The sequence below is a fragment of the Orcinus orca genome, chromosome 6 (genome assembly GCF_937001465.1).
Source record: "Orcinus orca chromosome 6, mOrcOrc1.1, whole genome shotgun sequence".
NCBI classification, from domain to species: Eukaryota; Metazoa; Chordata; class Mammalia; order Artiodactyla; family Delphinidae; genus Orcinus; species Orcinus orca.
The window spans coordinates 32,954,548-32,982,147 of NC_064564.1; the positions used below are offsets into that span (position 1 = coordinate 32,954,548).

At 38.5% G+C, this 27,600-nt stretch overlaps 1 protein-coding gene across 4 annotated transcripts in view; it reads left to right on the plus strand.

Moving 5' to 3' along the window:
- FAM240B (family with sequence similarity 240 member B) overlaps positions 1-22,943 on the plus strand; it is a 187,873-nt gene extending 164,930 nt beyond the window's left edge. For all 4 annotated transcript variants that reach the window (XM_049711539.1, XM_049711541.1, XM_049711542.1 and 1 more), the window contains 2 exons: positions 4,722-4,867; positions 22,142-22,943. In XM_049711539.1, the coding sequence (XP_049567496.1) occupies positions 4,722-4,867; positions 22,142-22,235 (240 nt within the window). In that variant the 3' untranslated portion in view covers positions 22,236-22,943. The remainder of the gene's footprint in view (positions 1-4,721; positions 4,868-22,141) is intronic.
- Positions 22,944-27,600: the final 4,657 nt, after the last annotated feature.

Sequence of the window (27,600 nt, forward strand, 5' to 3'; positions counted from 1 at the left end):
GAAATGATGATGTGAGCAGTCTGTGTTGCTGAATAGACCTCTTTTTTTAAAAATGAAAATCTCGGGCTTCCTTGGTGGCGCAGTGGTTGAGAGTCCACCTGCCGATGCAGGGGACACGGGTTTGTGCCCCGGTCCGGGAAGATCCCACATGCCGCGGAGCGGTTAGGCCCGTGGGCCATGGCCGCTGAGCCTGCGCGTCCGGAGCCTGTGCTCCGCAACGGGAGAGGCCACAACAGTGAGAGGCCCGCGTACCGAAAAAAAAAAAAAAAAAGAAAATCTCTTTAGAAAAAAATATTAATTCAAAATTTCAAGAAAAAAAAATTAATGAGTTCCTATTAGACCAAATTATCCTTTTTTGAATACCAGATACCTAACATAAACTTTAAATTTTTAGGGACATTTTGTAATAAAAGAATGTGTGAATGAATCTTGCATTACCTTTTGTCTACTTAAATTGCAAGTCTGCATTAACACCTTCCTCCCAGTTCAAAGCAAGTACTACTTTCTTATCTAGCATTTATAGAGGCAGAGGTCACATCAGGAAAGTGAGAGTCTTAGACACTCCTGCAGCTTGAAATTCACAGGAAACCTAATTGCACACATCCTAGACTCTAGTTCTATGAAATAAAATTTTAAATATGATACATACTTTTTAAAGTCTGACATATGCTTTTGTTAACAGCTCTTTTTTTAATTGGAGTATAATTGCATTACAATATTGTGTTAGTTTCTGCTGTACAATGAAGTGAATCAGCTATATGTATACCTATATCCCCTCCCTCTTGGATTTTCTTCCCACCCCACCCATCCCACCCATCTAGGTCATCAGAGAGCACCGAGCTGAGCTTCCTGTGCTTTATAGCATGTTCCCACTAGCTATCTATTTCACACATGGTAGTGTATATATGTCAATCTTAATCTCCCAATTCGTCCCACCCTCCCCTTCCCACCCTGTGTCCACGTGTCCGTTCTCTATGTCTGCATCTCTATTCCTGCCCTGCAAATAGGTTCATCTGTACCATTTTTCTAGATTCTACATATATGCCTTAATATACGATATTTGTTTTTCTCTTTCTGGCTTACTTCACTCTGTGTGACAGACTCGAGGTCCATCCACGTCTCTACAAATGATCCAATTATTTCCTTTCTATGGCTGAGTTATATTTCATTGTATATATGTATCACATCTTCTGTTGGACATTTAGGTTGTTTCCATGTCCTGGCTATTGTAAAGACTGCTGCAGTGAATATTGGGGTAAGTGCGTCTTTTTGAATTATGGTTTTCTCAGGGTATATGCACAGTAGTGGGATTGGTGGGCCATATGGTAGTTCTATTTTTAATTTTTTAAGGAACCTCCAAACTGTTCTCCACAGTGGCTGTATCAATTTAAATTCCCACCAACAGTGCAAAAGGGTTCCCTTTTCTCCACACCCTCTCCAGCATTAATTTTTTGTAGATTTTTTGATGATGGCCATTCTGACTGGTGTGAGGTGATACCTCATTGTAGTTTTGATTTGCATTTCTCTAATAATTAGTGACGTTGAACATCTTTTCATGTGCCTCTTGGCCATCTGTATGTTTTCTTTGGTGAAAGGTCTATTTAGGTTTTCCAGCCATTTTTCATTTGCATTGTCTGTTTTTTTGATATTGAGCTCCATGAGCTGTTTGTATATTTTGGAAATTGACCCTTTGTCTGTTGCTTCTTTTGCAAATATTTTCTCCCATTCTGAAGGTTGCCTTTTCGTCTTGTTTATGGTTTCCTTTGCTGTACAAAAACTTTTAAGTTTCATTAGGTCCCATTTGTTTATTTTTGTTTTTATTTTCATTACTCTAGGAGGTGGGTTAAAAAAGATCTTGCTGTGGTTTATGTCAAAGAGTGTTTTTCCTATGTTTTCCTCTAAGAGTTTTATAGTGTCCAGTCTTATATTTAGGTCTTTAATCCATTTTGAGTTTACTTTCATGTATGGTGTTAGGTAGTGTTCTAATTTCATTCTTTACATGTAGTTGTCCAGTTTTCCCAGCACCACTTATGAAGAGGCTGTCTTTTCTCCATTGTATATTCTTGCCTCCTTTGTCTTAGATTAGGTGACCATATGTGCGTGGGTTATCTCTGGACTTTCTATCCTGCATCATCGATCTATATTGCTGTTTTTGTGCCAGTACCATACTGTCTTGATTACTGTGGCTTTGTAGTATAGTTTGACTTGAGGGAGGCTGATTCCTCCAACACCGTTTTTCTTTCTCAGGATTGCTTTGGCTATTTGGAGTCTTTTGTGTTTCAATACAAATTGTAAAATTTTTTGTTCTAATTCTGTGAAGAATGCCATTGGTAATTTTATAGGGATTGCATTGAATCCACTCTTGCCACTCTTATTCAACATAGTTTTGGAAGTCCTAGCCATGGAAATCAAAGAAGAAAAAGAAATAAAAGGAATCCAAATTGGAAAAGAAGTAAAACTGTCACTGTTTGCAGATGACATGATACTATACGTAGAAAATCCTAAAGAAGCTACCAGAAAACTACGAGATCTAATCAATGAATTTGGTGAGGGTGCAGGATGCAAAATTAATGCACAGAAATCTCTTGCATTCCTATACACTAACAACAAAAAAATCATAAAGAGAAATTAAGGAAACAATCCCATTTACCATTGCAACAGAAATAATAAAATACCTAGGAATAAACCTACCTAAGGAGGCAAAAGACTTGTACTCAGAAAACTATAAAACACTGATGAAAGAAATCAAAGATGAAATACATGGATGGAGAAATATACCATGTTCTTTGATTGGAAGAATCAATATTGTGAAAATGACTATAGATTCAATGTTAGCAATTCTTTCAATGTCAAGTGACTAGGAATTTATTAGAAATCTGTGTGCTGAATCCATTAGCCAAGGACAGAAAATAAATGGGAAATAATGTGCATACAGGAGAGAACATGTGCTCCTATCAGGCTGCAGGACGGGCCCTGCTCCACTCTTCAGAGCTCAGGCTCAGAGAGAACCTGGAGAGCCCCAGGGTACAGTGCCCTCCCACACGCTTCTGGCAGTTTTGCCCAAGTCAGTTGTGGCTACAGAAATGACCAGATGAATAGAAGATGGGTCTAGGAGGAAAAATAGGAGTGGATTTTTTAAAAATCTTTACAGAATACTCAAAGTTGCCTTCAGTTCCAGAAAACAAAGTTTCTTCCTACTTTAGGACATTTATATATCTCTACAAGTGGGAAGGTCTTGCCACCTCTGGCACAGGTGTCAGTCTGTTATTATAAATATAATATAAATAAAATATTCTATGTTATTCTGTATTATAAATAATTCTATATTATAAATTGCATATTCTATAGCATAAAATATTATAATTCTATAATATAGAATTACCATTCTATATTATAAATATGAAATAATAAATGGGTTATTTATTCCCTGAAAGCTTTTCTAAACTTCTCTCTCACCCCCAATCCTCTGGGCTGCCCCCCGAGACAATCCAGTTTGAATGGGATCACTGGGATTCTGTAGCAAGGGAGTGAAGGTCCAGGTCCTTTCCAATCTCCAGCCAGGGACAAAGCTCTTCTCTGAGCAGGCACTCACCAGCAGGCAGAAAAGGATTTGTTTTGCAGTCTTTTTCATCTACCTGCCCACCAGAGCCACTAAGGTCTGGAAAACGGGCAATGTTTAAGTAAAAAGTAAATGTTTTTTAGTAGTAAACATGTATACTTCCAAATACAGTCACCATTTCTTGTGATGAGGATTGATAGAATAGAGGGCATCCACTTTGAAGATGGACAGACCTAGATCCAAATTTCTGCTCTTTCATGCTCAGTTATGAGGCTATAAGCAAACTCTGTCTCTCAGTTTCCTCATCTGAACCATGAATTCAGAATCACCCATCTCACAGAGTTGTAGTGAGGATCAAATGGGACAGTGTGTAAGAAAAGCCTATTGCACATTATATGCTCAATAAATGGTAGATGTTATTATGTGGGGAAGGATGGAAAGAACATAACATTTTCTGTGTGCCTGTTATTTGCCTTGCGTTGTGTTTAGAGCTTTGCATACACCATCTCTTTCTACACACACACACACACACACACACACACACAAAGCTGTGAAGTAATTGTTAAAGGATAATTTCTTAAGTTCAAACCATGACTCTCATACAAATATAAAATGAACTTGTATCAAATATTTTACTTAACTTACTATAATTAATAAGAAAACTAGTAAGATACTACAACTGATTCAAGGAGAATTAAAAAAACACATATATAGACAATCAAGAATATTAAAATGAATTTATAAGTAGATGAAAATTGGTTGATATTCACAGCGATATCAATCACATTCCACTGGACAAAATATATTTGAATCTCTATGTTCAAAAATCATTTGCATTACTATACTTTTTCTATAATTTACAGAGTTGTAAAATAGCTCAAAGGCATGAAAGGGGCAGGCCCTTGTAGAATCAGATAATCTGGAAGGGTTATCAGACATCCTTTGTATTTTTGCTCATTTCAAAATTTTTCACAGTATATTCTGACATTAACCATTATTATCCCTATTTGCAGTTGACAAACAAAATCATAGTGACTGTGATTTGTCTACAGGCACAAAAAGTGTAATTGGCAGTGTATGGATTCAAACTCATTTTTCATCACTCCAAAATTAGACTGGCTTTATTTGAAGTACTTGGGTTTGTTTTTTCTTTTATTTTCAGAGGATGAACAATCAATACATACGTCGAGAAGTCTTCTGCTGTGAAACTTGTCATGAGCTCAAAAGCTTCTGGGAGAAAGAAATTAGCAAACAGACTGGTTACCGGGAACTGGAGGAAGATCGTCAGGGAAGAAGTGCCCTGAGAAAGTATGTGGATTGTTTCTTCACTATTTTTTAAGGTAGATTTCCCCAGAAACATACCAGATGTGAAGATGGGGAAACTGAATTGTTTTCATTACCTACTGTTCTAATAATGCAAATATTGGAGGTGGTATGGTCAAGTCGGTGTAGCCACAGGCAAAAGGAGAATGAGGCTTAGAAGGAAGATATTTATTATACACACAGCTTTCAGAGAGAGTATCACTGCATGCCACTCAGGGCCACAGGATAAGCACCAGGTTTTGGCCACGTGGCAGAAGATGAAAGCAGAGGGAAAGTCTAAGCCAGAGCCTTTATCAGGGTTTCCAAGGAAAGGCAGAGTAAACAGTTTAGGATTGGCTAGTTTGAATAATTCCTGAGGGTTGTGGGATTTAGGGATGGTCTCTAGTTGTCTGGTGCCTGGCCTGGTCTTGGGATGATATAGGGCAGGGGAAATATGGCTTTATCTATGAGAGTTAGATAAGGAGGTGCTTAGGGCCACAGACTCAGGATTGCAGAAGAAGGCTAGCCCTGTCAAGGGCAGCCAGGAAGCTTTTTAAGATGTCAAAATATCATAAAATATAGAAAATTAAAGACTTGATTAATTCATCTACTCATTTAGTCTTGCTACCATCTATATCAGAGTTTCTCAACCTCAGCACAACTGACATTTAGGGTCTTATAATTCTTTGTTACTAAGGCAGCTGTCCTATGCTTTGTAAGATGTTTAGCAGCATCCCTCAAAACATTAGATGCTGCTAGTACGCCCCTGCCACATTGTGACAACCAAAAATATCTTCTGACATTGCCAAATGTCCTCTGGAGGGCAAAGTTGCCCCTTATTGAGAACCAATGACTTATAGATATGAACAAGCTTTTTCTTGGTGTAAACAAAAATGAGTTTCTGTTATTTATATCTTAATGAACTGAAAAAATCTCTTCCTCACCCTGCCTCTGTTGCAATCCTCAGCACACGAGGATACACTGAATTTCAGAGTTAGGTCAACAGATGTGTATAAGTGTGAAAGATCCCACATCTGAGATGATACATATTAAGTTTCTTGGGGGAAGAATAATGTGATCTTCCTTTTACTGGCAGTTGAACTTGTTCTAGTCAAAGAAGTCTGCTGAGAGGGGAACATTTATTTACGTGAGAAGATGTGTCACAAGTGTCAACATTGCTCTGACTAAAAGGGCCAGCACCTGCCCTCACACATGTAGTGCCCTGGAGCAGACAGATCAGCTCAACTTTTCAGGGACTGTCTGGGTTCTCTGTCCCTAAAATGGGAACAGCCCAGCCAGGCTGTCTATTTGCTGAGATGCCCACTTATAAGTGGAATCGCATCTGTGTGTTCTGCTGGACAGCAAGGCATGTGCTTCCATGTTTCTGAGTATGCTGAGCTACAAACATGTGTAATTCACATGTGTTGCACCAACATTAACTTCTAAAAACTTTTCTTCAGCTCCTGAGGGGAAATAGCCTCTCTCTATATCCAGAGAAGAGCTCTACCATTATTCCAGTTACATTCCTGGTTGTCCAGCAAGAAAAACCAGGTTTTTCTAAATGCTAAAAGAGTTACATGTTAGAGCACCCAGTCCTGAAGAGTCCAGGGGAGCAAGAAGAGTCAGTTGTATGGTCCCTGCCATCTTCCTCCCCAGTCCTGGCGCACAAGCCCACTGGGAGCTAGATCCCCACATGAGCCCTGTACTGCATCTTCCTTTCCAGAAGCCCTGGGGTGTGGGATTAAGAGCAAAATTTGCAATATGATCTGACTTTTTTAATGTATAGATGCAGTTTATCCATATGTATAGGGAAAGATTAGAAGAAAATACTCTAAAATATTAAGAGGGTTATTTTTGACTGGTGGAATGGCAAATTTTGTGTGCATGTGTTCTTCTATTTTTTTCCAAAGTTTCTAAAATGACACTACCATATTATAATTAGGAAAAAAGTTATTCAAAAAAGCAACCATTTGCAAATGGCCCATAGAACAAATGAATTAATTATCCAGGTTCTAATGTGCCCCCTAAAAAGACTCCCTTCAGAGTTTGGAGCAGTTTTCTCTTCCTTCTATAGCCAAGAGAATAAATCTTCAAAATGTGCTCATCATGAAACGTTTTAGCATTGTCTCTCCCAAATAAACGTTTGAAGATGGAGACAGAGGTGCTGCCTTGCTCAGAGAAGAGGAAAATCAGCAGAGGCTGGGGGAGGAGAGGCAGCTTCTGTGGTCTCCTCCTCTGTTCTTGAGTCTCACTTACCAGAGCTGTTGCCCCCTATCAACTATGAATATAAAACTCAAAAAGCCTTCTTAATTTGGTAAACAATGAATGACAACATAGTGGTTTTGTTATTATTTTTGTTAAAAAACGAAAACAAAACAAAACATACAGCCACATATATCCCAGATGAACCAAGTTGCACAGAAAGAATATAAATATTTTTAAACCAAAACCAGAATGTCAGAATATTTGCTTAAATATTGCTTATGTAAGCAAACAGTTTGAAATATTGTCCTAGAATAATTATCTTCCAGGATACACTTGACCAGACCAATGAATGGCATAAAACCTTGGGTCCCTATTTCACCTAAGGCTATGGCTTTCCAAAATGCTTATATGTAAGTGCATAACCTGAGACACACACATAACACTGACACCTTTTGTTATTTTACCCTCCATTTATAAAAGTGGCAATTTCAAGCCACTGTGCAATCAAGAAATGTTCTAAATGAACAGTAGAAGACAAAAACCTCAAAAAAAAAACCTCAAAATTTTCCACCAACGCCTTTGCTGATAGAACAGAGCCAATAATGCCTTATGTTCCTCAGCTGGGCTAACCGGCAAGGCCTTGTGCCCAAGCTGAGTAGAGTGGAAACAGGTGTTTCACCATGGACATGCTCATTAGCACATGCCTACGGGTTCACTGACTGAGAGGAATGCAACCAGAGCTGCAGAGAATCCATTTACCCTAGGAACACATGTGTGTGGAAGAAGCCCTGGAGGTGAGATCACAAGCCAAAGTGGGTGGCCTCAGAACTAGAAACCCTCTTACTCTCTCTGAGTCTGGCTAGAAAGAAGCAGCACAGCAGGCATCAGTCCCCTGGAGAAGTTGAAGTCTGTTTGCAAATAACTGATTGAGGCAATTTGAGAGAAGTCAAGTGTACTGTAGGTACAATGAACAAATCTCCTGGTGTGTTGGGACAGTCCAGGTGTATGTATATCAATTTGTTATAATTATGAATTGTGCTCCCTTTTATTTCCAAAGTATCTCAATTTAGATGATAAATTATATGAACACCTAAGCCTAAATAACCAGCCTGTAACTATAACTGAGTAAATGTACAATGCTTATATGAAAATAATAATTTTTTAATGCAAGAAGTATGATCTTCAAAATACCTCTTCAGAATTTAGCAGAGCTCAGAGTGTCTAAGTGAGGAGAGGGGTTTATCAGGCCTCACCCCAAGACCACTCACCTCCCTCTGCTTTGATTCCTACTTATCAGTTATGTCAATCAGGATGCTTTCAGAAGCAGGTAACAAAATATCCAACTCATAATCTCCAAGCCAGATGAAATCATCATTTCAAACTTTTTATAAGATTTAGTCTATGAAAAATAACCAGTGAGAAAAATTTTAGTTAGTTTTTTCATTCAAACTGAGGGGGTGAGGTATATGGCTGGTAAACTGAGTTGTTCAGAGCAGTATGCTGAGCTGCCCCGTGACCAGATCCAGCTGGTGAGCTGAAGGTCAAAGGGAACCAGGATCAGGCCCATCTCTCCCCACTATGGAAAAACCACTGTAAAGGCATGTTCATTATTACACAGGAATAGGGGCAGCAAAAGCATCATCTGACCTTTCATATTAAAACAAAAGCACAGAGATTATGATTATAGTGTGAAATCTAAATTGGGAGATCAAGGACTCAGTAAATTATAAATTCCTTGATGACAAGGATTATTATTTTACTGCTCTTCTTTACATATTGAGGTAGCCACAGAGGTGCTCTAAACTTGCAATGGGGAGAAAGTTGACTAAGAGCCCTAGGTGCTGCCTTTCTGGATCTGCCATTTTATTTGAGCTGAGGCCACATTTACCCCTGACTGCTCTAGCCAATGACTGAGCATGGCAGGGGTAGCTAGTCCTGGTAAATTCCTGTGTGACAGAACTCCTCTACTGGGAAACTTTTACCCAGGGACTCCTCATCAGCTCAGCTAAGCTTTCTCAGAACTATGCTGTGGTTCGGGCCTTTTCCTACCCAATCATTCCTTACTTCTCACTCTCCTTTCACAGGTGTTAGACCAGCATGCTAATCTGAAGGCTGTCCCTTACCATTTCTGTTTCTTCCCCCAACCCCTGCTTTATTTTTCATGGTTGATTCCTTTGAATCTGCTTCTTGGAGGACCCAAACTGGCACATATATTTAGGGCTTAGCAAGCACATGATAGAAAAAAAAAAAAACTAATTATGTGCCCAGTTGATCTTCTGTGGTTCTTAGTAAGGACATTGTGATTCTGGTTTGTGATTCTGGCTTATGGTTCTTAAAAAAAGTCCTCCTTTCTAGTCAAATCCCATACTTATCAAGCAGAATCTGTGTCCCTAGATATTAATTACAACTCCTCCACTAATCAGATGAATCTAGAACAATAAATAGTAAATATCATTTGGTCTCCATTTGAAAAGTGAGGTCAGTATTTCTAGACATAAGGAAAAAAATGTTCTCTTCAAGTTTAGTGTCAGTTTTATTGCTCCTCTGCTGTATCTGACTCTGCGTACCAATTTTTAAGCATTATCTTTCTCATATTGACCTTCCTTACTATAGAAGAAAAGATCCATATATATACTTATATTCACCAGCTTACTGAGAGCACAAAGATAAAGGGAAGCAACACAGTGATGAAAGATATTGACCAGAAAGGGACAGGAAACAGTCTAAATACTCATAAAATAGGATTTAATGGGAACTAGGTAGATAGTGGCAACTATCATCCATCTGGCAATAAATGGTGATATAGCTAATACAAAAAGTGAATAAATGTGTCATAAACCCCAGATTCCTAAATTCTGTTCCTAGAATAAATTCATCATTCCAAATGTGTTAATTTGGTTCCTCCAAGAAGCAGAGGGCAAGATGAAATTAGATGGGTGTGAGATTTATTGGGGAAAGCACCTGTGAGAGAAAAATGGGAAGCAAGTTATGGTGTGCTGGTAAACATTTAATGACTGTCTCTCTGTGGAAAAAATGTATACACATATATATACGTACATAATTTTATTATGAATTTTACTTTTATAAAGATGTGTGACATATACTTTACAAATAAGAATAAAACATGCAATGCTCTTTATTACACATTTCATATATCCAACTGATTCTCACAGCATCCTTCTATTGGTTTTTGCCAACCTTTTGTCTCTATAGCCAACATATGGTTGCAATTCAGCCATGATAGGACAAAATCAGACAACGAATAAATGTTTAATTACTATACAATTCAGCAAAGTCAGATTGTTAAGGATTATAGTTTTCTAGTGCCGCAAGAGCTTTTCCACATTCTTTTTCTGCCATTCACAACATAATAATTATAGAAGACAGGGCACACTTCTAAGTTTAATCTGCATTATTAAGATTTTCTCCATCACTTTCTTAAATCTAGATGAGGGGGCAGCAAATATTTCCTATAAAGGACAAAGTAGTAAATATTTTGGGCTTTGTGCTCTATGTTGCAACTACTCAATCCTGCCATTGTATGAAAGCAGTCACAGACAATAGTCACAAATGGGCAGGGCTGTGTTCTGATAAAACTTTATTTACAAAAACAGGCAATTGGCCAGCAGGATCTCTGAGTAACACATTTTCATACCCACCACACCAAGGAAAAGTTAAAGCCCCTTTAATTAATGATGAATTCACATTATATTATGCCCCTACAGTTCAATGAAACATACAGGCAGCAACCTTTATTACTGAGCTTTAAAAGACCCCAGGTGACAAAAGTCATGTACATTTGGAGGCAGATTTATTTACAGAGCCTTTCAGAGATGCTTAACAACGGGAGCTTGTGAGCTTGGATATTTCCCAGGTTGGAGAGGTGGGATAACAAGATGATTAACAAATAACAAGATGATTACTTAATAACCATAATGAAGGAATATAATTATTAAAATTACTAATAGGTGGATCTCAATACAAGGTCATATAATCTCAATAAATCATCACTTCTTAAGAAAAATGTGCATGGACCTATGTCCACTAATGGGAGAGCAGCAGTTACATGTTTTATCTTCCCTTTCAAACCGGCAAACTATATTTCTATGTCATTCATTTTATTTAAAGTTGAGGTAGAATGAGGATGATATCCCCCCATGTCCCTATTCTCTCAGTATTTCAACTTTTAATCCTTGGTTGCTAATGTGCTTAAGCAACATCACCACCAAACAACAGGCCAACATTCCAAATTCTTTCCATTCTTTCTTGGGCCCATAATTGAGCAGAGTTTTACGTAAGAAGTTTCTTGGAGTCAGTTTGATAATAGGTGCCTACAGCTTTCAAAATATTTATACCCTCTAGTTATTCACCTCTGGGGATCTTTTCAAGGAAAGTAGACTGGTATATGGAAAGAGTATTAATTATTATCATACTCATTTTAGGGTTATTTACAAGAGTAAACAATTAAGGTTGAATCCAATTTTTCTTTATTCATTATTGTGTATTCTAATTTATCCATAATAATCATGCATTGCTTTAGCATTGTTATGAATTGTGTCCCCCCAGATTCATATGGGAAGTCCTAACCACCAGCACCTTAGAATGTGACTGTATTTGAAGATAGGGCCTTTAAAACAAGTGACAGTTAAAGTGAGAGCTTTTAGGGTGGGACCCGATCCAAGTAACTGTTGTCCTTATAAGAAGAAGAGGTTATGATACACAAAGAGACACCAGGGATGCACAAACACAGAGGAAAGGCCACATGAGGATGGAGCAAGAAGGACATCTGCATGTAAAGGAGAGAGGCCTTGGGAGAAATCAAACCTGTTAACACCTTGATCTTGAATTATCACCCTCCAAAACTGAGACAATAATTGTCTGTTGTTTAAGCCAATCAGCCTGGTATTTTGTTATGGCAGCCCTATTAAATGAATAAAATGATTTATCCAACTTAAGAAACTAACCAAGCATATTTTTTTTAACATCTTTATTGGAGTATAATTGCTTTACCATGGTGTGTTAGTTTCTGCTTTATAACAAAGTGAATCAGCTATACATAAACATATATCCCCGTATCTCCTCCTTCTTGTGTCTCCCTCCCACCCTCCCTATCCCACCTCTCTAGGTCATGGCAAAGCACCAAGCTGATCTCCCTGTGCTATGCGGCTGCTTCCCAGTAGCTATCTATTTTACATATGGGAGTATATTTAAGTCCATGCCACTCTCTCTTCATCCCAGCTTACCCTTCCACTTCCCTGTGCCCTAAGGCCATTCTCTAGGTCTGTGTCTTTATACCTGTCCTAACCCTAGAATCTTCAGAACCATTTTTCTTCAGATTCCATATATACATGTTAGCATATGGTATTTATTATTCTCTTTCTGACTTACTTCTCTCTGTATGAGAGACTCCAAGTCCATCTACCTCACTACAAATAACTCAGTTTTGTTTCTTTTTGTGGCTGAGTAATATTCCGTTGTATATATGTGCCACATCTTCTTTATTCATTCATTTGTCAATGGACACTTAGGTTGCTTCTATGTCCTGGCTATTGTAAATAGAGCTGCAATGAACATTGGGTACATGACTCTTCTTGAATTATGGTTTTCTCAGGGTATATGCCCAGTAGTGGGATTGCTGGGTCATATGGTAGTTTTAGTTTTTTAAGGAACCTCCATACTGTTCTCCATAGTGGCTGTATCAATTTACATTCCCACTAACAGTGCAAGAGGGTTCCCTTTTCTCCACACCCTCTCCAGCATTTATTGCTTGCAGATTTTTTGATGATGGCCATTCTGACTGGTGTGAGGTGATACCTCATTGTAGTTTTGTTTTGAATTTCTCTATGATTAGTGATGTTGAGCATCCTTTCATGTGTTTGTTGGCAGTCTGTATATCTTCTTTGGAGAAATGTCTATTTAGGTCTTCTGCCCGTTTTTGGATTGGGTTGTTTGTATTTTTGTTATTGAGCTGCATGAGCTGCTTGTAAATTTTGGAGATTAATCCTTTGTCAGTTGCTTCATTTGCAAATATTTTCTCCCATTCTGAGGGTTGTCTTTTCATCTTGTTTATGGTTTCCTTTACTGTACAAAAGCTTTGAAGTTTCATTAGGTCCCATTTGTTTATTTTTGTTTTTATTTCCATTTCTCTAGGAGGTGGGTCAAAAAGGATCTTGCTATGATTTATGTCATAGAGTGTTTTTCCTGTGTTTTTCCTCTAAGAGTTTTATAGTTTCTGGCCTTACCTTTAGGTCTTTAATCCATTTTGAGTTTATTTTGGGGTATGCTGTTAGGGAGTGTGCTAATTTCATTCTTTTACATGTAGCTGTCTAGTTTTCCCAGCCCCACTTATTGAAGAGGCTGTCTTTTCTCCATTGTATACTCTTGCCTCCTGTATCAAAAATGAGGTGACCATATGTGCATGGGTTTATCTCTGGGCTTTCTATCCTATTCCATTGATCTATATTTCTGTTTTTGTGCCGGTACCATACTGTCTTGATTACTGTAGCTTTGTAGTATAGTCTGAAGTCTGGGAGCCTGATTGCTCCAGCTCTGTTTTTCTTTCTCAAGATTGCTTTGGCTATTTGGAGTCTTTTGTGTTTCCATACAAATTGTGAAATTTTTTGTTCTAGTTCTGTGAAAAATACCATTAGTAGTTTGATAGGGATTGCATTGAATCTGTAAATTGCTTTGCGTAGTACAGTCATTTTGACAATATTGATTCCGCCAATCTAAGAACATAGTATATCTTACCAACTGTTTGTGTCATCTTTAATTTCTTTCATCAGTGTCTTAGTTTTCTGCATTCAGGTCTTTTGTCTCCTTAGGTAGGTTTATTCCTAGTTAATTTATTCTTTTTGTTGCAATGGTAAATGGGAGTGTTTACTTAATTTCTCTTTCTTATTTTTCATCATTAGTGTATAGGAATGCAAGAGATTTCTGTACATTAATTTTGTATCCTGCTACTTTACCAAATTCATTGATTAGCTCTAGTAGTTTTCTGGTTGCAACTTTCGGATTCTCTATGTATAGTATCATGTCATCTGCAAACAGTGACAGCTTTACTTCTTCTTTTCCGATTTGAATTCCTTTTTCTTCTCTGATAGCTGTGGCTAAAACATCCAAACTATGTTGAATAATAGTGGTGAGAGAGGATAACCTTTTCTCTTGCTTATCGTAGAGGAAATGGTTTCAGTTTTTCACCATTGAGAACGATGTAGTCTGCAGGTTTGTCATATATGGCCTTTATTATGTTGAGGTAAGTTCCCTCTGTGCCTACATTCTGGAGTGTTTTTGTCATAAATGGGTGTTTAATTTTGTTGAAAGATTTTTCTGCATCAGTTGAGATGATGATATGATTTTTCTCCTTCAATTTGTTAATATGGTTTATCACATTGATTGATTTGCGTATATTGAAGAATCCTTGCATTCCTGGGATAAACCCGACTTGATCAGGGTATACGATTCTTTTAATGTGCTATTGGATTCTGTTTGTTAGTATTTTGTTGAGGATTTTTGCATCTACGTTCATCAGTGACATTGGCCTGTAGTTTTCTTTCCTTGTGACATCTTTGTCTGGTTTTGGTATCAGGGTGATGGTGGCCTTGTAGAATGAGTTTGGGAGTGTTCCTCCCTCTGCTATATTTTGGAAGAGTTTAAGAAGGATAGATGTTAGCTCTTCTCTAAATGTATGATAGAATTCATCTGTGAAGCCATCTGGTTCTGGGCTTTTATTTGTTGGAAGTTTTTTAATCACAGTCCCAATATCAGTGTTTGTGATTGGTCTGTTTATGTTTTCTATTTCTTCCTGGTTCAGTCTCGGAAGGTTGTGCTTTTCTAAGAATTTGTAGATTTCTTCCAGGTTGTCCATTTTATTGGCATATAGTTACTTGTAGTAATCTCTCATGATCCTTTGTATTTCTGCAGTGTGTGTTGTAACTTCTCCCTTTTCATTTCTAATTCTATTGATTTGAGTCTTCTCCCTTTTTTTCTTGATGAGTCTGGCTAATGGTTTATCAATTTTACCTTTTCAAAGAACCAGCTTTTAGTTATATTGATCTTTGCTATTGTTTCCTTCATTTCTTTTTCATTTATTTCTGATCTGATCTTTATGATTTCTTTCCTTCTGCTAATTTTTTTGTTGTTGTTGTTGTTCTTCTTTCTCTAATTGTTTAGGTGTAAGGTTAGGTTGTTTATTTGAGATGGGTTTTTTTTTTTTGAGATAGGATTATATTGCTATAAACTTCCCTCTTAGAACTGTTTTTGCTGCATCCCATAGGTTTTGGGTCATTGTGTTTTCATTGTCATTTGTTTCTAGGTATTTTTTGATTTCCTCTTTGATTTCTTCAGTGATCTCTTGGTTATGTAGTAATGTGTTGTTTAGCCTCCATATGTTTGTATATTTTACAGATTTTTTTCCTGTAATTGTTATGTAGTCTCAGGGTGTTGTGGTCAGAAAAAATACTTGATATGATTTCAATTTTCTTAAATTTACCAAGGCTTGATTTGTGACCCAAGATATGATCTATCCTGGAGAATGTTCCATGAGCACTTGAAAGAAAGTGTATTCTGTTGTTTTTGGATGGAATGTCCTATAAATATCAGTTAAGTACATCTTGTTTAATGCATCATTTAAAGCTTGGGTTTTCTGATTTATTTTCAGTTTGGATGATCTGTCCATTGGTGAAAGTGGGGTGTTAAAGTCCCCTACTATGATTGTGTTACTGTCAATTTCCCGTTTTATGGCTGTTAGCATTTGCCTTATGTATTGAGGTACTCCTATGTTGGGTGCATAAATATTTACAATTGTTATATCTTCTTCTTGGATTGACCCCTTGATCATTATGTAGTGTCCTTCTTTGTCTCCCTTAATAGTCTTTATTTTACAGTCTATTTTACCTGATATGAGAATTTCTACTCCAGCTTTCTTTTGATTTCTATTTGCATGGAATATCTTTTTCCATCACCTCACTTTCAGTCTGTATGTGTCCCTAGATCTGAAGTGTTTCTCTTGTAGACAACATATATATGGGTCTTGTTTTTGTATCCATTTAGCCAGCCTATGTCTTTTTGTGGGAGCATTTAATCCATTTACATTTAAGGTAATTATCAATATGTATGTTCCTGTTATGATTTTTTTAATTATTTGGGTTTGTTATTGTAGGTCTTTTCCTTCTCTTGTGTTTCCTGCCTAGAGAAGTTCCTTTAGCATTTGTTGTAAAGCTGGTTCAGTGGTGCTGAATTCTCTTAGCTTTTGTTGTATGTAAAGGTTTTAATTTCTCTGTCGAATCTGAATGAGATCCTTGCTGGGTAATCTTGGTTGTTGGTTTTTCCCTTTCATCACTTTAAATATGTCTTGCAATTTCCTTCTGGCTTGCAGAGTTTCTGCTGAGAGATCAGCTGTTAACCTTATGGGGATTCCCTTGTATGTTATTTGTTGTTTTTCCCTTGCTGCTTTTAATATTTTTTCTTTGTATTTAATGTTTGATAGTTTGATTTATATTCGTCCTGGCATGATTCTCCTTGGATTTGTCCTATATGGGAATCTCTGCACTTCCTGGACTTGATTGACTCTTTCCTTTCCCATATTATGGACATTTTCAACTATAATCTCTTCAAATATTTTCTCAGTCCCTTTCTTTTTCTCTTCTTCTTCTGGGACCCCTATAAATAGAATGTTGGTGAGTTTAATATTGTCCCAGAGGTCTCTGAGACTGTCCTCAGTTCTTTTCATTCTTTTTTCTTTATTCTGCTCTGCAGTGGTTATTTCCACTCTTGTATCTTCCAGGTCACTTATCTGTTCTTCTGACTCAGTTATTCTGCTATTGATTCCTTCTAGAGAAGTTTTAATTTCATTTATTGTGTTGTTAATCAAGGTTTGTTTACTCTTTAGTTCTTCTAGGTCCTTGTTAAACATTTCTTGTATTTTCTCCATTCTATTTCCAAGATTTTAGATCATCTTTACTATCATTACTCTGAATTCTCTTTCAGGTAGACTGCTTATTTCCTCTTCATTTGTTAGGTCTGGTGGGTTTTTACCTTGCTCCTTCATCTGCTGTGTGTTTCTCTGTCTTCTTATTTTGCTTAACTTACTGTGTTTGGGGTCTCCTTTTCACAGGCTGCAGGTTCATAGTTCCCTTGTTTTTGGTGTCTGCCCCCAGTGGCTGTTGGTTCAGTGGGTTGTGTAGGCTCCCTAGTGGAGGGGACTGGTGCCTGTGTTCTGGTGGATAAGGCTGGATCTTGTTTTTCTGGTGGGCAGAACCACGTCCAGTGGTGTGTTTTGGGATGTCTGTAACCTTATTATGATTTTAGGCAGCCTCTCTGCTAATGGGTGGGGTTGTGTTCCTGTCTTGCTAGTTGTTTGGCATAGGGTGTCCAGCACTGTAGCTTGCTGGTTATTCAGTGGTGCTGTGTCTTAGCGTTGAGAAGGAGATCTCTGGAAGAGCTTTCAGTGTTTGATATTACATGGAGCTGGGAGGTCTCTGGTTGACCAATGTCCTGAACTTGGCTCTCCCACCTCAGAGGCACAGGCCTGACACCCAGCCGGAGCACCAAGACCCTGTTAGCCACATGGCTCAGAATAAATGGGAGAAAAAAGAAAGAGAGAAAAAAGAAAGAAAAAGAAATAAAATTATTAAAATAAAAAATTTTTAAAGTATTAAAATTTAAAAAATTAGAAAATGATTATAAAAGAAGAAAGAGAGAGCAACCAAACCAAAAAACAAATCCACCATAGATAACAAGCATTAAAAACTATATTAAAAAAAAAATACAGAAAAACAGACAGAACCCTAAGACAAATGCTAAAAGCAAAGCTATACAGGCAAAATCACACAAAGAAGCATACCCATACACACTCAGAAAAAGAGAAAAAGGAAAAAAAAAAATATATATATATATATATATATTTTTAAAAAAAGAAAGAGAGCAACCAAATCAATAAACAAATCTAGCAATGATAATAAACTCTAACTACTAAACTAAGATAAACATAAAACCAGAAACCAGTCTGTCGCATACAGCAAACCTCAAGTCTACTCTTGCTCCCAAAGTCCACCGCCTCAATTTTGGGATGATTCGTTGTCTATTCAGGTATTCCACAGATGCAGGTACATCAAGTTGATTGTTGAGATTTAATCTGTTGCTCCTGAGACTGCTGGGAGAGATTTCCCTTTCTCTTCTTTGTTCGCACAGCTCCTGGGGTTCAGCTTTGGATTTGGCCCCACCTGTGCGCGTAAGTCTCCTGAGGGCATCTGCTCCCGCCCAGACAGGATGGGTTTAAAGGAGCAGCTGATTTGTGGATTCTGGCTCACTCAGGCTGGGGGAGGTCGGGGTACGGAATGTGGGGTGTCTGGCTCACTCAGGTTGCGGGGAGTTCAGGGTACGGAATGCTGGGTGAGCCTGTGGCAGCATAGGCCAACGTAACATTGCAACAGCCTGAGGTGCACCGTGTGTTGTCCCAGGGAATTTGTCCCTGGATCACGGGACCCTGGCAGTGGTGGGCTGCACAGTCTCCTGTGAGGGGAGGTGTGGATAGTGACCTGTACTTGCACACAGGCTCCTTGGTGGCTGCAGCAGTAGCCTTAGTGTTTCATGCCCATCTCTGGTGTTTGTGCTGATAGCCGTGGCTCACGCCCGTCTCTGGAGCTCATTTAGGCGGTGCTTTGAATCCCCTCTCCTTGCGCACCCTGAAACAATCTCTTGCCTCTTAGGCAGGTCCAGAGTTTTTCCCGGACTCCCTCCCGGCTAGCTGTGGCACACTAGCCCCCTTCTGGTTGTGTTCACACAGGCAACCCCAGTCCTCTCCCCGGGGTCTGCCTCTGAAGCCTGAGCCTCAGCTCCCAGCTCCTGCCCACCCCGGAGGGTGAGCAGACAAGCCTCTGAGGCTGGTGAGTCCTGGTTGGCAGTGATCCTCTGTGTGGGAATCTTTCCACTTTGCCCTCTGCACCCCTGTTGCTGCGCTCTGCTCTGTGGCTCCGAAGCTTCCCCCGCCCCCTGCCACACCCCGTCTCCACCTGTGAAGGGGCTTCCTAGTGTGTGGAAACTTTTCCTCCTTCACCACTTCCTCCCAGATGTGCAGGTCCCATCCCTATTCTTTTGTCTCTGTTTTTTCTTTTTTCTTTTGCCCTCCCCAGGTACGTGGGGGAGTTTCTTGCCTTTTGGGTAGTCTGAGGTCTTCTGCCAGCATTCAGTGGGTGTTCTGTAGGAGTTGTTCCACATGTAGATGTATTTCTGATGTATCTGTGGGGAGGAAGGTGATTTCCACATCTTACTACTCTGCCGTCTTGAAGGTCTCCCCAAGTGTATGCTTTTTAATACTAGTGTCCTTCACACTTAGGCTCCTAGACCTGCTCTCCAGAGAAAACTGACATCAACAGTTTCTCACATATCTCTCTCCAAAACTTTAGTTTTTCTAAGCAAATAAATAAGTGTGCTGTATTTTTATGCAAAATAGGATCAACACAATCTTCAATATTCTGCACTTTCCTTTTTTAATTTTTAAAAAAATTTTTATTGGAGTATAGTTTCTTTACAATATTGTTTTAGTTTATACTGTGCAGCAGAGTGAATCAGCTATACATATACATATATCCGCTTTTTTTGGATTTCATTCTCATTTAGGTCACCACAGAGCACTGAGTAGAGTTCCCTGTGCTATACAGTAGGTTCTCATTAGTTATCTATTTTATACATAGTATTAATATGCACATTCCTTTTTTAACTTATGCTATCTTGGAAGTTTTTCTATATTGGCACTTTCAGTACTTCTTTAATGTTTTCCACAATAATGATGTGACAATTAATTTAAACAATCACACTGAAGGACATTTAGGTTGTTTTTCATTTTTTGGCTTTACAAACAATGTTGTAATAAGAATACTTGTACATACATTATTCATACATGGATAAGCATTATGGGATAAGTTCATAGAAATGAAGATATGTCAAAAGATGAGTGTTTTAAATTTTGATAGCTATTGCCTCCTTGTCTTTCAAAGAGGTTGTTTTAAACTTCCACTCTAAGTATGGGAATGCCAATTCCCAGTCACTCACACTGTGTGTTGTCAGACTCTTAATCATTGTTAATCTGACAGGTGAAAATGGCATCTCACTGTTTTAAAATGAATTTAATTAATTACAGGTTTGGTTGAGATCTTTTCATATGCATAGGAACTAGCTGGATTTCTTCTTCAGAAACTGCCTTTGTATAGCCTCTGCCTGTTTGATTATAGACTTTCTTTTTCTTAATTGATTTATAAGCACCATGCATTTCTTTTCTTTTTGTGTACAGATCTATGAGTTTGACAAATGCTCAGAGTCATGTAATCACCACAGTCAAGATATAGAATAGTTCCATCACTCTGAAAAATTCCCTTAAGCTTCTCCTTTGTGGTCAACTCCTCTCCCAATTTCCAGTCCATAGCAACCACTGATCTGTACTTCATCCCTATAGTTTTGCCTTTTCCAGAATGTCATAAATGAATTATACAGTATGTAGTCTTTTGTGTCTGGCTCTCTTCACTTAGCACAATGTACTTGGGATTTTTTCTTCTTGTTGTGTGTATCAATTGCGTACATCCATTCCTTCTCATTGCTGAGTACTTTTCTGTGGTAGGGATGTATCACAATTTGGTGATCCACTTCCCATTGAAGGACATTTAGGTTGTTTCCAGTTTGGGGTGACTATAAATAAAAGTGCTGTAAACATTCACATATAGATTTCTGTGTGAAGATAAATTTCTATTTCTCTTGAGCAAATAGGATTGAAATTACTGGGTCATAGGGTAAGTGTATGGTTAACTGTATAAGAAACTGCCAAACTGTTTTACAAACTGACTGCACCGTTTTGCATTTTAATAGCATGTAAAAGAGTTCCAGTTAGTCAGCATCCTGGCCAGCACTTGGTTTGAGTTTTGTTGTCAGGGTTTTTTGGTTTGGGGGGTGGGGGTTGGATTTTGGTTTTGCCAGGGGAGGTAGGGGGAAAGAGTTGGTTTTGGTTTTTTTTGTTTGTTTTGGTTATTCTATGAGGTAAGTGGTACCTCATTGTTGTTTTAATTTGCATTTTCCTAATTATGTTGAGCATCTTTTACGTGTTTATTTGCCACCCATATTACTTCTTTAGGAAAATGTCCGTTCAAATATTTTCCTCATTTTATTATTTTCTTATCATTGAGTTTGAAACTATATATATTCTGGAAATAAGTCCCTTATCAGATATGTGACTTGCAAATATTTTCTCCCTGTTTGTGGCTTTTTATTCTCTTTACAGTATCTTTCACAGAACAAATTGTTTTAATTTTGATGAAGTCCCAAATTTTTTATTCTTTTATGAATCATGCTTTTTGTAATGTATATAAGAATTTTTTCCTTATCCCAAGGTCATGAAGATATTATTTTGTGGCTTTTTTCTTGAAGCCTTGGTCTTACATTTTACATTCATGTCTATGATCCATTTTTAGTTAATTTTGTATAAGATGTGGAGTGTGGATCAAAGGCCATTTTTTAATATGGATATATAATGTTCCAGCATCATTTATTGAAAAAAAAATACTATCCTTCCTCCATTGAGCTGCCTTTGTACTTTGTCAAAAATCAATTGGCTATATTTGTGTATGTTTATTTCCACACCATTCTGTTCCATTGATCTGTTTCCTCCTTCACCAATGCTACACTGTCTTGATGATGGTAGCTTTACATTAAGCCTCAAAATCATGTAGTATGAGTCTCCCATCTTTCTTCTACTTTAAAATTGTTTTGGCTAATTGACTTCTTTTGCCTTTCCATATAAAATTTAGAATCAGCTTGTTGATAGCTACAGAAAAGTCCTGCTGGGATTTTGATTGATATTACTCTGAATCCGCATACCAATGTAGGAAGGAATAAATTTTGGAGAAAACTACATATTCATAGACTGCTCATTACTCTACTGATTTTTTCCTTCATAAATTTGTAAAAGCCACTTATTTCTCTTAAAAAATATTCTTCAGAAGGAAAAAAACCCAAAAAACAAAAAACTTCTCTGGACCAGCAGATGTCTAGACAAATGCACTAACCACGTATATTGTTTCCCCTCCTCAGGCTCAGAGAAGAATGGAAGCAGAGACTGGAGAAAAGGCTGGGGATGTTGGACAATCCTGATGGGAAGGAAAAGCAGGCAAACACTGTGGGCTGAGAGCTTCCTGCCTCATCCACTTCAAAGATCCTGCCTCATCCACTTCAAAAGCCACCAAGAGCACTTTTCTAAGAGAAAAAACTAGCACCCAAATTATGTAGACTTACTAAGCAGGACACTCTCTATTTGCTCTCGCATTTGTGAGGGGATTTACATGTGAAACCTCCCCCAGTGCTAATGAGAGTCTTTATCCAACTCAATCCTCCCTGCCACAGAGGACAGGATGACCTCCAAAGGGATAAGAAGCTCGGGTTATCTAATATAAAAATCTCTTTGAGTTAACATGTAATGTAATTTATTTCCACATTTTCTTCTCATGTAAAAAATCTTGTTATTTTATCCAAGCTTACCAGGGGCAATGACCTTGTTGGGAAACTGGCTTACCTAGGTCTTCTGGAAAAACATAGTCATACAATCTGTTTTCCTGTTCTCCCTTTTTTGTGAAGGCAGAAATGCTACTGCTTACAGAAAGAAAGCTGTTATTATGAAAAGAATAATTTTTTAGCATTATGGTTTGAAAATGAACTGAACTAAATTATTTTCTCTTCATATAAATTGGGTTTTTTTAAAATAAACATTTAATTAGAAACATGCAGTGAAAGCAAAATAATGCTTAATAAACTTGGTTGTCGTGCCCTCCCTGGTGTGTGCCCTGTGTTAACCCCTCACGCCTGTCGTGGTTAGTTCTCTGCTGCTATAGCAAGTGTCAGCTCCAAGCTGTCTTTAGAATGTTTTGGAATTTAAAGTCACTTTCACTGCAGCCTCCTCTCAGGCCCAGAGCATGATCATGGTCACAGATCAGGAGGGACTCTGACAATCACAGGAACTAGGGCTCCTCTTCTCCTCTACCCAGGGATTCCTCACAGGGGACAGGAGCAGAGTGGGAAGCCTGAGGCAGCCAAGGAGCACAGATGGCCAGAGGGACCCAGAGAATGACACAGACAATCCTGGGGAGGGTATCACAGCACTCACAGATGCTATGTGGTGGCATAAACTGCTGTCCCTGTAAAATTAAAAGAGATCCTTATGGCTGAGAGGTCCACAGGGTGGCAACAGGGTTGGAGAGGTGATTCCACATCCCCACAGTTATGAGATCCAGGGTACAATGTCTTTGCTATAGGCTCTTATCCAATTCAGATGTAACAACTAAGCAGTAAATTACAGCTGGGAAAATCTGAGCAAAGTTTGGGAAAAGAAGCTAATAATAAAATAGAATTTTAGGAAGGACAGAGAACCATGGGAATAGATATCAGGATACATAACCACATCTGAGAGTCAGCGAAAGCCCCCTGAGAAACTGATGTTTAAGCTGAGACATAAAAATGAGTAAGAGTCATGCAGAAGAAAAGAAACAGCATGTGTGAAGAACTAAAGAGGAGCAGGAGGGCTGCAGAGTGGAGGGGGCCTGGGGGTCCTGGGAGGTGAAGAACCAGGAAACGTGTCTGTGACACAGAATGAGGAGGGCAGCTGTTTTATAGGAGGGTGGAGACATGAGCAGGGGCCTCTGGGGCCCAAGCTAAAGATCCTGCATTGATCCACAGGGGATTAGGAAGCCATTGACAGATTTTAGGTAGAGAAATGAACAGATTAGGTTTGCATTTTTAATTTTTTCAGATTTTGTCTATACATACATATGTATATAATTTTATATAAGTGCATAAATTTGATCATATCACATATGCTGATATGATTTTATTGGTTTTTATTAACCTTTTATCCCTTGTCTTTACTGTCTTGACTTGCTCCCTCCCTTTTTTTTGAAGCTCCACATCCATGATGTGGATGTTCCATAATAAAGTCAATTCTTTTAGGGATGGACAATCATGCTACATCCAGGTTTTTGCCATGTGAACAATGCAGCAGTAAATACTCTTGTTCACAGGTCCTTTATTCTAATGGTTTTGAGCTGGAAAGTAAACTGATTTCCAGGAATGGGAAATTAGAACAAACAGTATTGCAGTTTCTTTTAAAATGTTACTAGAACATTTCCCAAAAAGGCTGACGAAACTTCCCTATGAACCAGCAGTTTACAAGAGTACTCTTCTCCCACATTGCTGCCAGCAATATGTATCATAGTTGTTGTTTTTTTTAATAGATCCTTATTGGAGTATAATTGCTTCACAACACTGTGTTAGTTTCTGTTGTGCAACAAGGTGAATCAGCCATATGCATACATATATCCCCATATACCCTTCCTCTTGAGCCTCCCTCCCACCCTCCCTATCCCACCTCTCTAGGTCATCACAAAGCACCGAGCTGATCTCTCTGTGCTATGCTGCTGCTTCCCACTAACTATTTTACATTCGGTAGTGTATATATGTCCATGCCACTCTCACTTCGCCCCAGCTTCCCCCTCCCACCCCACCCCATGTCCTCAAGTCCATTCTCTACGTCTATGTCTTTATTCCTGCCCTGTCACTAGGTTCATCAGTACCTTTTTTTTTTATATAGATTCCATATATATGTGTTAGCATACGGTATTTGTTTTTCTCTTTCTGACTTACTTCACTCTGTATGACAGACTCTAGGTCCATCCACCTCACTACAAAAAACTCAATTTCATTTCTTTTTACGGCTAAGTAATGTTCCATTGTATATATGTGCCACATCTTCTTTATCCATTCATCTGTTGATGGACATTTAGGTTGGTTCCATGTCCTGGTCATAGCTGTTTTTAATTTTTTCTAATCCGAGGGGAGTTGAGTGACATCACTTTGTTTCTTTGACCATTAGTGATTGGGGTTTCTTTTCATTTATTTGTTTATTAGTTTAATTTCCTCATCAGTGAATTACCTACTCATGCCTATTGCCCATTCTTCTGAGGTTTGCCTTCCTACGTCAATATGTACAAACTCTTTATTCATTGTAAAACTTAACCCCTATATTGTCATTTGCATTAGAAGTCTAAAGGGCAGGGAAGGCTCACTTAAACACCCATTATCAAGTCTGAAAACCTCAAAGCTATAAAGGTAAAATTAGGCATATTTTTATATGTAAAAATGAAAAGCTTATATGTGGTAACATATACCACGAGCAGTGGCTTTGGCAGATTTGCAAAGTTTAAATGATTACTCAGCTACAGTTAGGAAAACAGATTAGAGGTGAAATGATAGGAGACAAATTAGAAGGCTGTTTCCGAGGTCTACATGGCAGAGAATGAAGATGGGCAGATAGAGTGGGTAGGTCTTGCAGGTTGATTGAATGTAAGGGAGCAAGGCACAGAGATTCTAAAAATATAGATGTTAACTTATTTTAACTAACATTTAATTAACATGAGTTAAGTAAAAAGAATGAGCCTAAAAAGACAGCAGAGCTGGTTTTGTTACCAGTGGGAATCTTGGACAAGGGCCTAACCCCTTTAACTGTGGTTTTCTTGTCTATAGTAATAGGCTTGGGCTTGCTATAATCTGTTTCTTGAGGTGGTTGAGATTAAATGCACAGATGTAAAATCTCTTAGAGAGGAGCTGATACAGAGTGAGTCCTCCATGTACCTCAACTCTCTGCCTCATTCCATTTCTTGCTCTCACTGGGCTGGGTCCATGGAAAATGCAATGGGGCAGTGGTTACCAAGCCTGCCTGCTGGTCAGAATCAGCTAGAAAACTGATTAAAATTTATGGATATCTGGACTCCACTCCCAGAGATTCTGCTTCTGTTGGTCTGGTATGGGGCTCAGGGATTTTTGTATTTTTATCAAGCTACCCAGGAGACTCTGATGCTTAGCCAGACTTGGGAATGTCTTCTCCAGAGGGCACAGGGTTGAGTGGAGAAAAACAAACAATTAAAACCGAGTCAGTCACGAGGGTGTACACTAGATCTCCAAAACTTAGTCATCCTGCACAACTGAAACTTTGTACCATCTTCCCATTTCCCCTAGGCCCCAGCCCCTGGCAACCACTGTAGTTTAATAGTACTATATTGTATATTTGAAATTTGTTAAGAGAGTAGACTTGTGTTCTCAGCACACATGCACATACAGATAAAGGTAACTATGTGAGGTGATGGAAATGATAATTATCTTGACTGTGGTAATCATTTCACAAAGTATATATGTATCAAAACATCACGTTGTATATCTTAAATATATACAATTTGTCAATTATACCTCAGTGAAGAGGGGTGGAAACTGAGCCAGCATGGAAGGCCATAATAAGGGCACATGAGATGCTGTAGAGGGTCCAGCCTGGGAGAGGCATGGAGGTCTCACAGAGAGGGTGAGATTAGGCCTTGAAGGAGAGGGAACAGCATTCTTCCTCAGGAATGAGCTTTTTTTAACTGGAGAGATGGGTTGGGGTTAAACAGGGAGGCCCTTGAAATGCTGGCTAAGGAGGTGAGTCTCCAAAGGCAATGGAGACACATTAGAGGCTTTTAGGCAAGGCAGTAACTTGCTAAGAATTTGTCTTAAGTGACTGCGTGAAACACCCTTGGCAGCAGTGTGGAGAATGCACTCTACAGATGCTAGGGATAGTCTTTGTTAAAGCTATGTTTATCCAAACAACTTGATTTGGAAACTATACCCCTTATGTGATCTCTACTCCATTCAAGGTGAGTGAAAATACAAATAAAAATGTGTTCTAAAGTGATTAAATATAGAGACCAAAACATGACTAATTTGCCTTATGCTGTGACTCAAAAAAAAACCCCTTAAGCTTACAGCTTTTTATTTCAAAATTAATTAGCACATTTCCTTTAATAACCCTGTGTGAAACAAACTGAAAATGGCAAAATCTTGAATTGCATCAAACTAGAGATGAGCTCAGCCACTCAAAAAGGCTTTACTGAATTTAAACCACAGCTTTATTTATGATTGATAATAAGAAGTTATAAAAGGCCTTTTGTCTTTTGGACAAATGATTTAGTATCAGTGACAGAAGAAATGAAAGCAGAAAATATCTCTTTTCACAAAAGCAATTAAACAGTAAAACTGTGAAGAGCTCTCAACATTCAGATCAGCGTCCAAGCACTCAGACTGTTTTTGGTTCAGACAAGCGGAAACACACGCCCAGCCAGGAGACAGCACGGCACTTGAAGGCTTTGCTACTAGAGACATGGTGGATGGGCATAGAGTGAGGGGTGGACACTGGTTAGAAAAGATTTACTGTCCTACGCTTTCAGACGAGATGGGCAGCACCAAAAGACCTAATAATCCTTAGATAAATCAAAGGATTATTTGCAACTCTGGGCCACCTCCCCCAAACACCATGAGCACTGAAACACTGCTGAAATGCAGGTGAAGAACAAAGCCAGACTTCCCCAGAGGACCACAACAAGACAGGAATGAGGAGCCCCAGGCAACCCCCTCAGCTTCTGCTTTCCAATGTGCCCCTTGAGAACATAGATGCTAAAGGGGGAAGATAGGATTCCCCC